At 39.1% G+C, this 15,151-nt stretch overlaps 1 protein-coding gene across 3 annotated transcripts in view; it reads left to right on the forward strand.

Annotated features, from left to right (window-relative positions):
- The window catches only part of cacna1c (calcium channel, voltage-dependent, L type, alpha 1C subunit), a 149,703-nt gene that overhangs the window by 104,548 nt on the left and 30,004 nt on the right, over positions 1-15,151 (forward strand). For 2 of the 3 annotated variants that reach the window (XM_026326403.1, XM_026326404.1), the window contains exons 12-31: positions 1,701-1,861; positions 2,003-2,076; positions 2,618-2,769; positions 2,999-3,200; positions 3,454-3,574; positions 4,029-4,143; positions 4,791-4,908; positions 5,043-5,112; positions 5,306-5,438; positions 5,621-5,750; positions 6,608-6,667; positions 6,979-7,085; positions 9,681-9,768; positions 9,860-9,967; positions 10,095-10,147; positions 10,254-10,400; positions 10,621-10,822; positions 11,336-11,494; positions 11,627-11,737; positions 13,878-13,961. In XM_026326403.1, coding sequence (XP_026182188.1) covers positions 1,701-1,861; positions 2,003-2,076; positions 2,618-2,769; positions 2,999-3,200; positions 3,454-3,574; positions 4,029-4,143; positions 4,791-4,908; positions 5,043-5,112; positions 5,306-5,438; positions 5,621-5,750; positions 6,608-6,667; positions 6,979-7,085; positions 9,681-9,768; positions 9,860-9,967; positions 10,095-10,147; positions 10,254-10,400; positions 10,621-10,822; positions 11,336-11,494; positions 11,627-11,737; positions 13,878-13,961 — 2,395 coding nt within the window. Of the gene's footprint in view, positions 1-1,700; positions 1,862-2,002; positions 2,077-2,617; positions 2,770-2,998; positions 3,201-3,453; positions 3,575-4,028; positions 4,144-4,790; positions 4,909-5,042; positions 5,113-5,305; positions 5,439-5,620; positions 5,751-6,607; positions 6,668-6,978; positions 7,086-9,680; positions 9,769-9,859; positions 9,968-10,094; positions 10,148-10,253; positions 10,401-10,620; positions 10,823-11,335; positions 11,495-11,626; positions 11,738-13,877; positions 13,962-14,742; positions 14,827-15,151 lie in introns of all 3 variants that reach the window. The other variant, XM_026326405.1, reaches the window with a different exon arrangement.

Genomic DNA, 15,151 nt, shown 5'->3' on the forward strand with positions numbered 1-15,151 from the left:
TTTCTTGTCCTTGTGCTAAACCAAGCTAATAGGCTGCTGGCTGTGGTTTCAAACACTGTTTAATAGACAGAAACGAGAGAGTTTTGCTTTTCATGTCTATATCTTTATTTACCTCATGCAAAAAAATCAAATAAGTGTCTTTCCAAATACGTTGGACTACTGATATGATGCAGAAATGGTCACTTCCAAAACACAAAACAACAAATTACTGTAGCACAAGTTCTTTTGAAGAGTCACCGACAATGATTTCCCAAAGTACAATATACACATATTAAATGTCATGTTTTTCTGTAAGAATGCATGTCTTGTGCTTGTGTTGTGTTGTGAGTTGTGTCTTGTGTAACACTGTGTGTGCATCATGGCAGCTTACACACACTCAAACAGAAGACTGGTGGAATCTGAGTATTGTACAGCTGAGTTCATCTGTTTAAAAAGAGGCCTGGCTCTTAACAGTTGATGGCAGATCCTTGCAGCTGTTTCTGGTGTGCTGGACAAAGGGATCGTGCACAAACAATGGATAGACACCCACGTAAATACAGCGAGATACCTGAATTGTTTACTTAGCTGGTTTACATAGAAGCTGGTAAATACACTAATTACACTAAATATCATGGGAATAATGTGGTACAATCAGTATGAGAATGCACTTGGATGGCTACCCAGATTTTTAATCACTTTGTCTTAAAGCAATCTGTTATTAACAAATTATTGCCTCCTCATTAACTTTTACGGTAATTTGGAACAAATTCCAGTAATTGCATGTTGCCATGTTCCCCCTGTACTTTTAGCTGTTGCACCTATTTTTTTTTTTATTGGAGTCTTATTGCATTCCTCCCTTTAAAGTGTGACCATGGCAACACATATAAAACAAAGTGAGATTCAAGCTTCAGTGCTTCTCCTCTAAACCACAGGTTACCATTACTTCGAGTCCACTTACCAAGACAAGGATATTTTTTCATCCATCCATCCATTCGCTCTACCGCTTAGTCCATTTCAGGGTCGTGGTGGTCCAGAGCCAATCTGACATCTGACATTGGGAGAGAGGCAGGGTGCAGATCATAGATCTCCAGTCTATCACAGGGCTGACACACAGAGGCAGACAAACACACTCACATTCACACTTGTAGGAGTGACAATTATTTTATGCTACAGTTGAATAATTGGTACATGGGTGTATGTAAAAATTATGAAAAGAAACAATACAACCTTTTGAGTGGACAGTTCACATAGACGTGAATGTGAGGTGTGAAGCTGGCAATTACCAGAAACAATAGCTTTTATTTTGAACAGTAGAGGGCAAGAAAAGTGCAAAAGACCTCAAGCACAGAACATGTTGGATTGTGTAAAAAGAAAAGAAATGTGTTTTTGTTATTAAAATGAACCACTTCATCTGTTGTGGTTTAAATCACAGTAGAGCACTTTAAATATGGCTCTTCAGTCATAGTTGTAGTAGTCAGTCATAGTAATAAATAATAAGTGTTTCTTTTCTCTCAAATGGTGCATATCTCATTGTGCAACAAAGCTATTCATATCGGCTTTGACTTGGAGTGAAACTTTGAAGATGACTAACTCTGCTCTGCAGCGCTGCTCTCAAAACAGACAACCACGGGTCAGTGGATGGAGTCTCGTAAAGAAAAAAACTAACTCTTTCCTTTCTGTCCTCCACTGTACTCTCTCCTTCATTTCTTCTTCTTTCTCAGTCGCTACTCTCGGAGGTGGAACAGGCTGTGCAGGAGAAAGTGCCGGGCGGCAGTCAAATCACAGGTTTTTTATTGGCTGGTGATCTTCCTGGTTTTTCTCAACACATTGACCATTGCCTCTGAACATCACCAGCAGCCTCAGTGGTTAACCGATGTACAAGGTACAAAAGCCCACCAATACGCACATGCATATAGACGTTTTCACCTTCCCCCTTCATTTCTTTATTCTCCTGTTTTTTTTCCACCCATTCTACTTTCTTCTCTTCTTCCTTTCTGTCTCTTCTTTCTTTCCTTCTTGTCAGACATAGCCAATAAGGTGTTGCTAGCACTCTTCACTGGTGAGATGCTGTTGAAGATGTACAGTCTGGGCCTACAGGTAGGAGGCTAAGGCCAATAATGTTTCAGTGACATTACGTCTGTGACTCAGATCTGTTTTGGACAAACTAAACTGGGTGTTTTCTAGATCTGATTCATAACCGCTCACTGTCAGAATGGTCAGGAATTTGGGATTCATGTGCTGTCTCTCATCTGCACATATTTCTTGCTGCCATCATTTAATCTCAGCTCCTCACAGACTGGTAAAAATAAACATGGGAGGGAGCAAAACAGCAGCAGGGGTCAGGGGAGAGACAAGGACGTTTCCAATTCGTTGGACAATAATGGAGAAGCTTCTTTTCAATCCAGGTCGGAAGGAAAATATTGTAACCAAACAGTTTGTGAAGAAATTGCAGTTCAACTGGAAATGAGAATCAAGTTCTGTAATATGAACATAGCCAAAGATTAAGGCAAATAGGTCAATGACAAAACTGTAACGCAGAAAAGGGTCTGCAAGTGTAAGGGAGATTGTAAATACCTACCCTTATTCTCTCTTGCTTTTTACCTTTAACTTGTGTATCTTCTGCGTTTCAACTCCACAGGCATACTTTGTTTCGCTGTTTAATCGCTTTGACAGCTTCGTAGTGTGTGGAGGAATCCTTGAGACCATTCTGGTGGAAACCAAGATCATGTCTCCTCTCGGCATCTCAGTCCTACGTTGCGTACGTTTGCTACGAATCTTCAAAATAACCAGGTTAGTAAAGACATTTGTAATATTGATATTTTAGTTTGTATGTATTTGTCCTTCTACACAAACACACATGCACACTTTAAAAGTCCCCTGATGCAATAATGGACAATGAAAGACAAGAGCAACTATTGTATTACCAAATGTTCCCAGGATGCCTGATCTTGCACTATAGAGGAAACAGAAGATTGAATGTTTAATGGCTTACACTTTTAACCGGACATCTCTCCCCCAGATACTGGAACTCACTCTCCAACCTGGTGGCCTCCCTGCTAAACTCTGTTCGCTCCATCGCTTCCCTGTTGCTCCTGCTCTTCCTCTTCATCATCATCTTCTCCCTCCTCGGCATGCAGCTCTTTGGGGGAAAGTTCAACTTTGACGAGACCAGACGCAGCACCTTTGACAACTTTCCCCAGTCTCTGCTCACTGTATTTCAGGTAATGATGCTGTAAATGTTCCTGCTCTGTGTCTGGGTCTGAGGTTTTCTCTTTTTTGGTCGCTCATCCATTCTCTGCTTGTATCCATGAAATTATGGACTTTGTTTTCTTTGTTTAAATTACATGTCTTACAATGAAATGAAATGCAATCTATCACTGACACAAGGGCGGGATAAGTTTGCATCAAAAGACACTTTTTTTCAGTTTTTCTTTGCAGAAATAGTTTCAATTCAATGTTTTCTTTTCTCCACAGATTCTAACAGGTGAGGACTGGAACTCTGTGATGTATGATGGCATCATGGCGTACGGTGGACCATCCTTTCCTGGCATGCTGGTCTGCATCTACTTCATCATCCTCTTCATCTGCGGAAACTGTATCCTACCACGGCAGAGGCTGACATGAGACATCCTGGACGATGTGGAGCTTAAGGAAACGGTTGAAATGAAAAAAGAATGGAAAAAATCGACCTGTAGTCTGGAGCTAATATTGACAGACAAATTTGTGTCCTGATTCTGTTCAAATGTGTCTTGTCAAATGGGTAATAGTGTAGCGGATTGTGATTTGAATACAATCTGATTTGATTTCTAGCACCTCTTTAAGATGCAGTTACAGGAGTGAAGGCTGTGTTTTGCATGGTGATACAAAAGCCAGAATCCAAAACTTTTTTTGGTGTAAATCACTGAGTATCTTTAATTACCCAGCTGGGAGCTCAGAGTGTTTAAGATGCAGAAAGGTTGCTCTTTATTCACTTAGCCTACCAGTGCTGTTCGCAGCCAACCACATCAATGATGGATCAACAGCCTCCTTAACTTCACCTCGTTGAACAGATATCCTACTGAATGTCTTCTTGGCCATCGCTGTAGACAATCTGGCAGACGCTGAGAGCCTGACATCTGCCCAGAAAGAAGAGGAAGAGGAGAAGGAAAGGAAAAAATTGGCTAGGTAAGAGAACGAGGACATACAGCTAAGGAAACATTTTTGTAGGATTGTGTTGTATGGCCAACTGCATCAAGGGAAAGCTTTAGTTTACAGTATCCTCGATAGTCAGTAATGGCCAGAGGATAAATACTGGGGGCTTGAAATCACAACATTAAAAATGCTTAACAATTAGCACACAAACATATTATTAGTATTTTCAGACAGGCTGACATTTGCCTGTTTTGCTTTTCTGTCTAAACCAATTTTATTGGGTAATTTTAGCGTCTCATTGCCTGCAAAGGTAATTTGTCAGCAATGGTAATGTGAGATTTTAGTGCAGCTGAGGAAGATAGTGTTCCCCTCAAGTGGCACAAATCATTAAATGTCTCTTTCTTGCTTACAGCCTGTATTGATCTGAGGAAAAAGTGTGATGGAAAACAATCATTTGCCTGCCCACCATCCTCTTTGTTTGATTGTAATAGCACAGCCTCCCTCTGTGATTGAAATACACTCCATCATTGAAAATCCAAGTGTTCATTTCGTCTTTCTTGTGTTAAATCATATGTGACTCAATACAAATAACTGGATTAACATGGGCTAAACACTGCTGGGGTTGTGAAAAGGGGAAAAGTGCTAAAGGTGAGATCGTCACTTCCTCCCTTTTTCTCCAGATTGGCCAGTCCAGAGAAGCGGCACAACAACGAGAAGCCACCTCTGGCGGAGGAGAAGAAGGAGAAGATAGAGCTTAAGTCCATAACATCCGATGGCGAGACCAACACTGCTACTAAGGTACCACTGAATACATAGACAACCCTTGAAAGAGGAATGAAGTAGCCACACACTTAAATAAATTAAGTACGTGTATAAGTGGTCGGAGAAATTCATGAATTTAGGAAAAAATGTAATGTTTTCCCACCCTGCAGATCAACATGGATGACTACTGTGGAGATGAGAGTGAAGAGAAAAACCCATATCCTGCCAATGACTACATAGGTACATAACCTTCTTACTGACTTACTGTTTACATCTAGATAGAGATTTAGATAAAGTTGGTATAAAGGAACTTCACATACAGTACAGGAGCTTTGTGATTTGTCAACAATGTGCAGTTATTCTTTCAGGTGACCTGCTAAGATTTCTTTTTATCTTCCTCTTGTTTCTTTCTCCTGTTCCTCTTCCCCATCAGGAGACGATGATGATGAGGAGCCAGAGATGCCAGTGGGTCCGAGGCCACGGCCACTCTCCGACATTCAGCTGAAGGAGAAGGCCATTCCCATGCCTGAGGCCCGAGCTTTCTTCATCTTCAGCCATACCAACAAGTAAGAAGCCATTGTAGTTCTTTCCTTCCCCTTTTTTCTCCCTCTCTTCCGTTTTTTCCATTCTCATTCTGTAATTCTTGTATTTTTCTATGCTTTTTATTCCTGCTTTTTGTTCTGATCATTGAAGATTTGACGCTGAAATATGTGTCGCTCACTTTGTTTCCATCTACCTCTGTTTCTAGATTCAGGGTTCTGTGCCATAAGATCGTCAACCACAACATTTTCACCAACCTCATCCTCTTCTTCATCCTGCTCAGCAGCATCAGTCTGGCAGCAGAGGACCCAGTGAAGAACGACTCCTTCAGAAACCAGGTAATGATTAAAACAAACAAACAAACAAACAAAAAATTTGAAGGCTTATTGTGATGGGCCTATTTGTATTGTAACTCTAATTAATAAAATATGAAACACCTGTGAAGCTTTAGTGTGAATATTATCTGGTTTTATACAAACAATATATGACAAAGAAGGTTAGATAAAATTATACCCCTCAGGTTTTTTGTTAACTATTGTTTAAGTTGATTAATAGTCCAACTCTGTAAGAAAAACATGTCTGTACTGTAGTTGGACACACTAATACATAACCATGTTGTTTCTATGTTAATGTTGTTTAGTGCTTCTGGCTGTAATTGAGTTGGCAGCTCTAAATGTGAGCTGTAGTCTAATGTAAAGACACTGTGTACTGTATTTGTTTTTGTACATTCTTTCATCCAACTGAGCAAGACAAGTCCTCCAGGGCCTTATAAAGACCTGCTTTATTGTATTTTCCTTCGCTTTGGCATAGGCTGCTGTATATTAGTCTGCCTCAATTAACCTCGGTCTGAATCCCTAATGAAATAATACATCCTGTTGTTCAGATTCGGTTGTTTACAACATCTATTTCTGTCTAATTGGAATTCATTATCCTTAGACCTTTAGTATGTTGTAGAGTCATCCGGGACCATGGTACAGTCGGCTGTAATTTCAGTTTTAACCAAAGAAATGTTGCATTTTCCCCAGTTTTCTTTAATAATTTCAAAAATGTAAATAAATTCATGTAAGCCCATGCAATGTTTCCGGTGGACCCTAAAAAGTGCAGTTAGATTTTGAAGTTTGCTAAATGTGATGTACATTGGTCCAACAGTATCATGAAAATGTTAAATCTAAACTTTGCTTTGCTGTGTTTTCAGATCCTGGGCTATGCAGATCATGTCTTCACTGGACTCTTCACAATAGAGATCATTCTTAAGGTAGTATTCAGTATTTGCTGTATTTGCCTGCATGATCTCTTTTTATAGTTTCATGTGGGAGGTAAAAAAGACTAAAAAGGGCTGCTGATATCTGGCTGTGTTTCAGACAGTAGCTCGTGTTTGTTACAACCTGGCTGTTGTACCAGGTGTAAAGAGTTTGCTGCATCAGGACAACAAATTGACTTTCAAGTAACTCAAAGTGATGAATGGCAATAGTCCCTTCTCACCTTGTACTCGATGCTCAGTGTGGTCCATGCTCTGCTTGCACCGCTCTACACTGTGATTTGTAATATCAATATGTCTCTGTACAGATGACAGCCTATGGAGCCTTCCTGCATAAAGGTTCATTCTGTAGAAACTATTTCAACATCCTGGACCTGGTGGTGGTTAGTGTGTCCCTCATCTCCTCTGGAATACAGTGAGTGAATTATAATGTTTGTTGGATTCAACAAGCTCTTTAAATGTTTTGATACTTGAATCGTTCGTTTGTTTTAGCATCTTAATCAGTGTGTTGTGCACTAGATTGTGATCACAATACTACGACACCAGTGTAGCTTACAGCTACATCTTTCAGTATAATCAAATGTATATTTGTGTTAGGAGACATTGGTTATAAAACGCTGGACCAAGTCAGCAAGACTAGGATTTCTGCATGAGACACAGTTCAAGAATACAAATCAATCAATTATAAAGTGACTAAATGGGGAAATGTTTGGGTATATAAATAGCCTTCTGCTTCACACTTCTCTCTTTATTCTCTAACAACTTTACACTTCATTACTCCCAATCTTTTCTCTCTTTGTGGTGTTTATTAAAATGTTCTCTGCTTCTTGTAGCAAATAACTCCTTGAAATGCTGCGATATTCCTGATGTTTAATATGCTATACTACACTCTCTGTCTCTAATGCTTAATAGACTAGACTTCTCGACGTAAGTTCATACTAGTGCATATTAATAACCCCCATAACAGACCTTCACTTTAACTGTGTAAATAATCACTCCTTTGATTTGGTATTTCTATGGTCTTGGAGAGTTCAGTCAAAACCTTATTCAGAGCAAGAAAAAAGCAGACTTTAAATCTGTGATTCTACTGACAGGCATAGGTTAGTGGGATTATAGTGTATTAGATGCATGCCAAATTTCCAGCTTGCATGCAGCGGCATAATTGGTTTTGAACCACAGAATGTGTTTTCTTTGACTGGGTGTTCCTGGGTTCTCTAATACTCCTAGTTTTATAGTCAGCTTTCACATCCAATAATCATCAGAAAGTTTGTTCATCTGTTCTTTGTCGTACATTTCGGGGCAGGTCAACCTCAGGTCTCACATTTCTGGATAAACTGAACTCTCCTGGGAAATAGAAATGTTACCCTGTCCGTTAAAGGTAGTGAGTGAGTATGTGGGATTCTTCTTCAGTGTATCACAGTCAAATTAATTGTGTTTGTACTGCATTCAATAGTCCCTGGAAAGTATTATTCAAGGGTCATTATTTAGTTTACTGTGATGATACTTTACTGCTGTTACTACCCAATAATCAAGAATGTTAAGGGCATATTTATACCTCCTACTTTTTGTGTTGTAAAAAAGCTGTAGAAAAACAGTTGGAATTTGGATCTAAATATAATGTATTCATCATCCAGAAAACTCCTATTGCATATTTTGCTTTCTGATGGAGTACTTCTTGTCACCAGGAGGTAAATAGTGTGGAGTAACAGGTTTTTTGGCCCTGTCAGCCCACAGAGTACGTGTACTGTCACTATCCTCACAGCTGGTTTGACTGTGATATGTTAATGAAAACATCCCACTCTACTTGAACTGACTTTAACTGCCTTTAAATTTTACCTTCCTGTGTAAAAAGTTGTACAACGGGTCTTTTCCTTACTTTCTGTTTAAAAGTCAACACAGAGGAATGTCACGCTTTAAATCACTCCTTTAACCCTCTGAAGAGTCACTGCCGTGAGAGGATGCATTGACATTTTGAATTTCTTTTTTATCCTTCAACCTTTGCCACACTATGGGAAAAAGTTTTTGTATTTGTTCTTCGGTTAACTGAATAACTGGCTTATTAGCCTTTTTCACAGAAATGGAAAGAAAATGATACTGGCAGGTTAGATATAGACGTAATTTAAAAAGAATAACACTCACATGTCCTGTTCAGATCGCTGAAGAACCAATGTTCAACCCTTTTCCACACATTTATTGTCAAATTCAAAATGTCAAAGTATTAATTTGATTCTTTTTGTTAGTATGTAAAAATGTTTCTTTGAACCACTTCTTTTTAAAGGTCACGCTGTGTGACCTTTGGCTTATACTGACACTCTCAGCACAATAACACTTCTGTTTGCCTGTAAATGTCTGTCTGTGTTGGTTGTTTTTTGTTCTTGTGCTTGTCCTTGAATTATATGTGTTTGTGTGCATTCTGTGTGTTTTACTGCATTACATGTACATTTTTAACCAAATGTGTGGTAGATTAATTGTTTTAAAAAGAGAAACAAAACTCTATGTGGCCCCTTTGGAAGAGAACAACGATGAATGATAGAGTATAATCATTTTTTTACTACCTTTTGACTAAATAATGTGCATTTCTCTATTATTATAATATTATTTTATTTACAGTAGTAGTAGTACAGGTAGAAATATTTTTCAGGTAAAAGTTTTAAAAGCTTTTGAACACACATTCCTCAAAGAATTTTGTTTTAAATATATAGTCTTGACAATTTAAGGTAATTTAATTTCACTTAGCGATTTTATTTTCATGTATTTCTTGTTTGAACATATTTTGAATTATTTTGTTTTCCAGATATGATTTTCTTCATTTGTCCATTTTGCTTGTATCTTGATCATTTTATTTTTCTTAGTTTGGATGTTGAGTTGTCTCACTATTCACTGTTGTGTTAAAAATTTTAAAAACAGATGCTTTTGAAAGTTTCCCAGGATTCCCCGGTGTGTGTCTTAATAGTAAAATGAATGTTTAATCACAATGACTTGTCAGTAATTTAATGTACATGTGTTTCAGGTCCAGTGCAATTAATGTGGTGAAGATCCTAAGAGTTCTGCGAGTGCTCAGACCACTGAGGGCCATCAACAGAGCCAAGGGACTGAAGGTTAGCACATACAGGCACAACACATGAGACCAACTTACTCTAAAAAGACACAGGCACTTATACTCACAGTCATTTCTGGTGTATTTTCCAGCATGTGGTGCAGTGCGTGTTTGTGGCCATCAGGACTATCGGCAACATTGTCATTGTCACCACATTGCTCCAATTCATGTTTGCTTGTATTGGAGTGCAACTCTTTAAGGTAAAAAGGGGAAGATAGAAAGAAAGAAGGGCTTTTTCAGGGCCTTGTGAAATGTCATCAGTGATAATTTTATAATAATGCAGGTTGTGTTTATACTGAGCACTAAATGTCTATGGTTTTCCATCAGGGCAAGTTCTTTTACTGCACCGACAGTTCTAAACAGACTCAGGCAGAGTGCAGGTAAGACACCCCTCCTGCACACGGGCTTGTTAATCCTTTCCTTATTGCCAAACTACTGGATGAAACATGAGTATGAGTGTGTGAGTGTGTCTATTTCTATTTACAGGGGCTCTTACATCATGTATAAGGACGGTGATGTGGGGAAGCCTGAAAGAGCACAGAGAGTGTGGGAGAATAGTGACTTCAACTTTGACGATGTCCTGCAAGGCATGATGGCTCTGTTTGCTGTGTCTACCTTTGAGGGCTGGCCAGGGTGTGTTTCTACATATAAACACAATGCACATGCATATCCAAATGTACATTGTGTGTAGACTGTATGCTTTGCTTTTTTCAGTTTTTCAGCAATATCCTTATATCCTTCTTTCATTGTCGATAATTGAAGCTTTTTATTTGAGTCAGTTGAGATTTAAGAGCCTGTCTTCTCTGCCTCCTTCTGTCATAAATCCTCCACTTCCCTCTCTCCCCGTCCTCAGGCTACTATACCGGGCTATAGATTCACACGCCGAGGACGTCGGGCCCATCTACAACTACCGCGTGGTCATCTCCATCTTCTTCATCATCTACATTATCATCATCGCCTTCTTCATGATGAACATTTTCGTTGGTTTCGTCATTGTCACATTCCAGGAACAAGGAGAGCAAGAATATAAAAACTGTGAGCTGGACAAGAACCAGGTAGCGTTCTTGTGTGTTTTATATGAAGTTATTACTGACTTTGTGCAGGCCTTTGAATGTGTGCGTATGGCTGCAATTTTTTATGCTTTTGCTTTAGAGCAGATTAGACACGAGTTATACGTTTTCAGGGTAGAGTGGAAGACAGAGTGACTGCTGGGAAATTCATTTTGTCATTCATGAGGCACAAAGAAGAGAGAATCTGGAGGCTGAACATGATTTTTAGGGGCTAAACTACTTTAGGAGTCCAGCCAGGAGGAAACAGCAGCAGTTGAGACAGGATAAAGCTCAATCAAGGAGCTAGGCCAGGTCCCTGCAGCTGTTTTCCTGTTCCATGTTTCAGAAAGTGCATGAAAATACAGACAGAGGATGGAACAATATTTAAATAGCTATTTTTAGACGACCAAAAGACAGTTCTACAGCTTTTCCTCCATGATGGTGTGAGGGAGAGAGATGAGGTGACGGGGATCAGACAAAAATTAGAGAAAAATCGAAATGTTTGTGTATGTATCACAGCGTCAGTGTGTGGAGTACGCCTTGAAAGCCCGTCCGTTGCGTCGCTACATCCCCAAGAACCCCTACCAGTACAAGGTGTGGTATGTGGTCAACTCCACCTACTTTGAGTACCTGATGTTCACACTCATACTTCTGAACACCATCTGTCTGGCCATGCAGGTGGGTCCGACACATGTCCACACACACACACACAGAGTGCACACAGAAAATACTGCAGTCAGGGCTTTAAACCACTCCCATTAAACCAAGAGTCTTTGTTGACAATAACAAGCTGTTTGTGTGTCTTTGTAGCATCATGGGCAGACCAAGAATTTCAATGATGCCATGAACATCCTCAACATGCTCTTCACCGGACTCTTCACTGTGGAGATGATCCTTAAATTGATCGCCTTCAAACCCAGGGTAGGTCCACTACTTTAGCTGCAGGAGAGGATAACAGAAGACTACAGTAAAACAGAGCAGGATAAAAAAACCCAATCTCTGTCATCTATTAGATTGCAGTAGAATATGATTAAATAGATCAAACAGAATACAAAAAAATAGACATTTCATCCAGTGAATCACAAGTATTACAAATGACTGCTTACTGCTGTTGAGCTGTGTATTTCTATTCCCTTTGACATTTCCCCTTGATGATAATTACAATATTATAGATTTAAAACATGATTAGTGAATGGCATCATGTGGTTTTTATTATCACTGCTCCCTTGTTTCCCTGCTGTTGTCGTAGCTCTGTGGGTTTATTGGTCCAACCAGAGAATGTCCTGGTGCATCAGCTATTTAAACAGTAACAGATGGGAATGCTTTCCCTCATTACAGCCGGGTTAGTGGAAAATCCTTAAACACAGCCACCACTGAAAACTTCATTTAATATTATATTTTACTGTTATCTGTGTTGTTGTTCAGTAGAGGTTGTAAATCAAAGGCTCATATTTAACGGGTTTTTTTTGCAGGTTATGTTTGAACCTGCACGTCTTTAATACACTAAAGTGAGCTAGAGAAATGTGAAATTAAGTTCTTAGGATTAATGAATGTTGTCCACATAAATATCAACGTCTCATAGCCAAGGATTTCTATCTGCTGACTTAATTCTTTTGTTTTTTCCAATTCGCTTCAACATCTAAATCATGTTCTATAAAACATCTCCTTTATTAAGAAGGATTAAAGATGATTAGCTTGTAATAACTTTTGAAAATAAGAATCTACATAGATCATTTAATCTGAGTAACATAATGCATTACATTAGGCAGCAGTTGCATGAGGTAGAATGAAGCTGTGCAGCATTATTTATGTAATATGTTATATTTACCTCAGGTAAGTGTCATTTGAAGGCAGTTTTGCAGCATTTTTTGCAGAAAATTAAGGTTAGGCTCAGGGTTTGTCCAGTAAATTTGTAACCCTTGAAAGTCTTTAGTGCAGCGTGATGACACAATCCATAGCCAAATTAGACAACACTAATGAAATTGGCTTATTATTTCCAAAACAGTTTACTGAGTTGTCCCCAGAATGTACCTTGTTTTGTGTAGTTTGTTTTCAATCAACTTTTGCCTTAAGCAGCTGTCACCCTAAAGGACCAGCTCACCACCACTTTTACTTCTCAGGTATTCCAGCTATCAACAGCTTTTGATCTACGGAAACGATTTCTGCTAACGCCTTTAACCTTTTAACAGGTTTCACCATCTGAGTCTCTGCCGTGGAGTAGCATCAGTTACCACAAGGATTTCTTAATGTTTTTACTGTGTTGAGTTATTTCTTTCCTGAATCCCTGGTTATTTTGTGCTCAGTCTTTTTCTTTTTTTTCTTATAAATCCCCAAATGACGTAACAACTCACTGTACTGAACGTCGTGTAATCGACAGTATATTTAGTTTTTCCATTTTAATCAATCTATACCCCAGCATTTGGATACTAATGCTGTCCTCTGCTTTACTAATGTTTAACTAAAGCCAGAGGCTGCATACCACATATGGAGCTATTCATTTACTACAGTATATAGCACAGAGTATGTAACCTATGACCTGAAAATTAAAGTGGAGGCTTCGAATTTTTTCAGAGTTAAAAATTCTTTATCATATTTTGGATGTCACTACAAATTCACTCAAATGTCCTGAAGCTGTGTCTGTATTTTCCAAGACACAACTCTGTCGCTTTACAGTTCAGATGATCTTTGGATTTTGCCAGCCTAAATGATACTGGTTTTGTACCACTGCTGCTGATGAGTTCTTCACAGTAAGTTAAGTAAACATAGTGGCCTTTCAGTGTAGTCACTGCCACAGTGTTGCAGAATCACTCCAAGATGCAGATGGAAGTGCTATCTAACACGCCATCCTTAACAATGCAGGAAACTCAGCTGCACGTGATGAACAGATACTGCGACGGAAACAAGTTAATTCTCTTTATTAGAATTAAAATTAAAATCCACTTGTACTGTACAACCTCATACCACTTTAATAGGGCTGCAAAGTGGCAGCAGATGTTGTTTTCCTTCTAACCTACCTTTCTTACCCCCCTCCTCCTCCTCTTGCTCACTTTATCCTGTGTAGGGGTACTTTAGTGATCCTTGGAATGTGTTTGATTTCCTCATCGTAATTGGCAGCATTATAGACGTCATTCTCAGTGAGATCAACGTAAGTATGATGCCCATTCTGGCACTCCTTGTCTTTCCCTCTCTCTGCTTTTTCTGAATCTTTCACTTCTTTACACCTTCCTTTCCTTTGTGGCTATTCTGTGTTGTGCTGTCTTTTCTCTTTATCTCTCTGTCTGCCGCCTCTTCCTCTCCTACCTCCTCCTTTCCCTCCATCCTTAAAACCAAGACTGCCGCTGCCATTCAGGGGACCCCCAACCATCAGTGTTCCTGAGCAAGGAGAAAACAGACAGGGTTTAACTTTGAGCACAAAGAGGTTTCATCCTCCTTTCTTATTCCTTACAGTATGTAAAATATTGTTGGGTTCTTGATTTTTTTTTTTTTTTTTCACTTTTTGTGAGACTGTGACATGTCCTCAGGTTTGATTCCCTAACTAACTGAACTAACACACTGACCAATCACAAAAAAGTCTTATAAGCTTTTTTTAACTGCAGTAACAGGGGCGTTTTTTTTTTTGTTTTGTTTGTTTGGTTTCTGTTATGTACTGTTATTGTTGTTGACATTTTCCTCACATGGATAAGCATGGCCGATCGCCGCTGCTCTTCCTCTGCTGTCCATCTATTTTAGACTTGTCCTTTTTTTGTGCCATTTAATTTTGTTGATTCTTTCCCTCTCTCCTACTAAAAACTCCAATGCTCATGTATATAATGTTTTTTATCTTATTTTTCTCCTCTCTCCTATAATTTCTGTTTTTCCATTTTTTAAACATCTTATGTTCTGTCCTTTTCTTCTTTTGTTTTTCTGTTCTTTCCACCCCTATGCAGCATTATTTTGTTGATGCATGGAACACATTTGATGCCTTGATAGTTGTGGGTAGCATTGTTGACATAGCGATCACTGAGGTTAACGTAAGTAGTCCAACTCCCTCCCTCCCTTCCTGCCTGCCTGCTCTGCTATTCCCACACACACAAACAGGCCGAGCACCGATACCCATCTCGCATGCTTTCAAATGATTAGGAAACTTCGGCTGCACAACATTTGAACTTAAGAGATGGCTGAAGAAGTCTGGCAGTGAAAACAGCCAGATGTAGTGTGATCCAAACCGATCACAGTTGCCTCAGGAGGGTTTCTGTAAATATAAAAACAAATGAAACCTTCATTTTTAGAGTTTTATTTTCCCCTTCGACACCTGAATACCTTTTGACATGGTCATTTATTGTTTTTCCATCATAA

The sequence above is a fragment of the Mastacembelus armatus genome, chromosome 23, assembly GCF_900324485.2.
Source record: "Mastacembelus armatus chromosome 23, fMasArm1.2, whole genome shotgun sequence".
Lineage (NCBI taxonomy): Eukaryota > Metazoa > Chordata > Actinopteri > Synbranchiformes > Mastacembelidae > Mastacembelus > Mastacembelus armatus.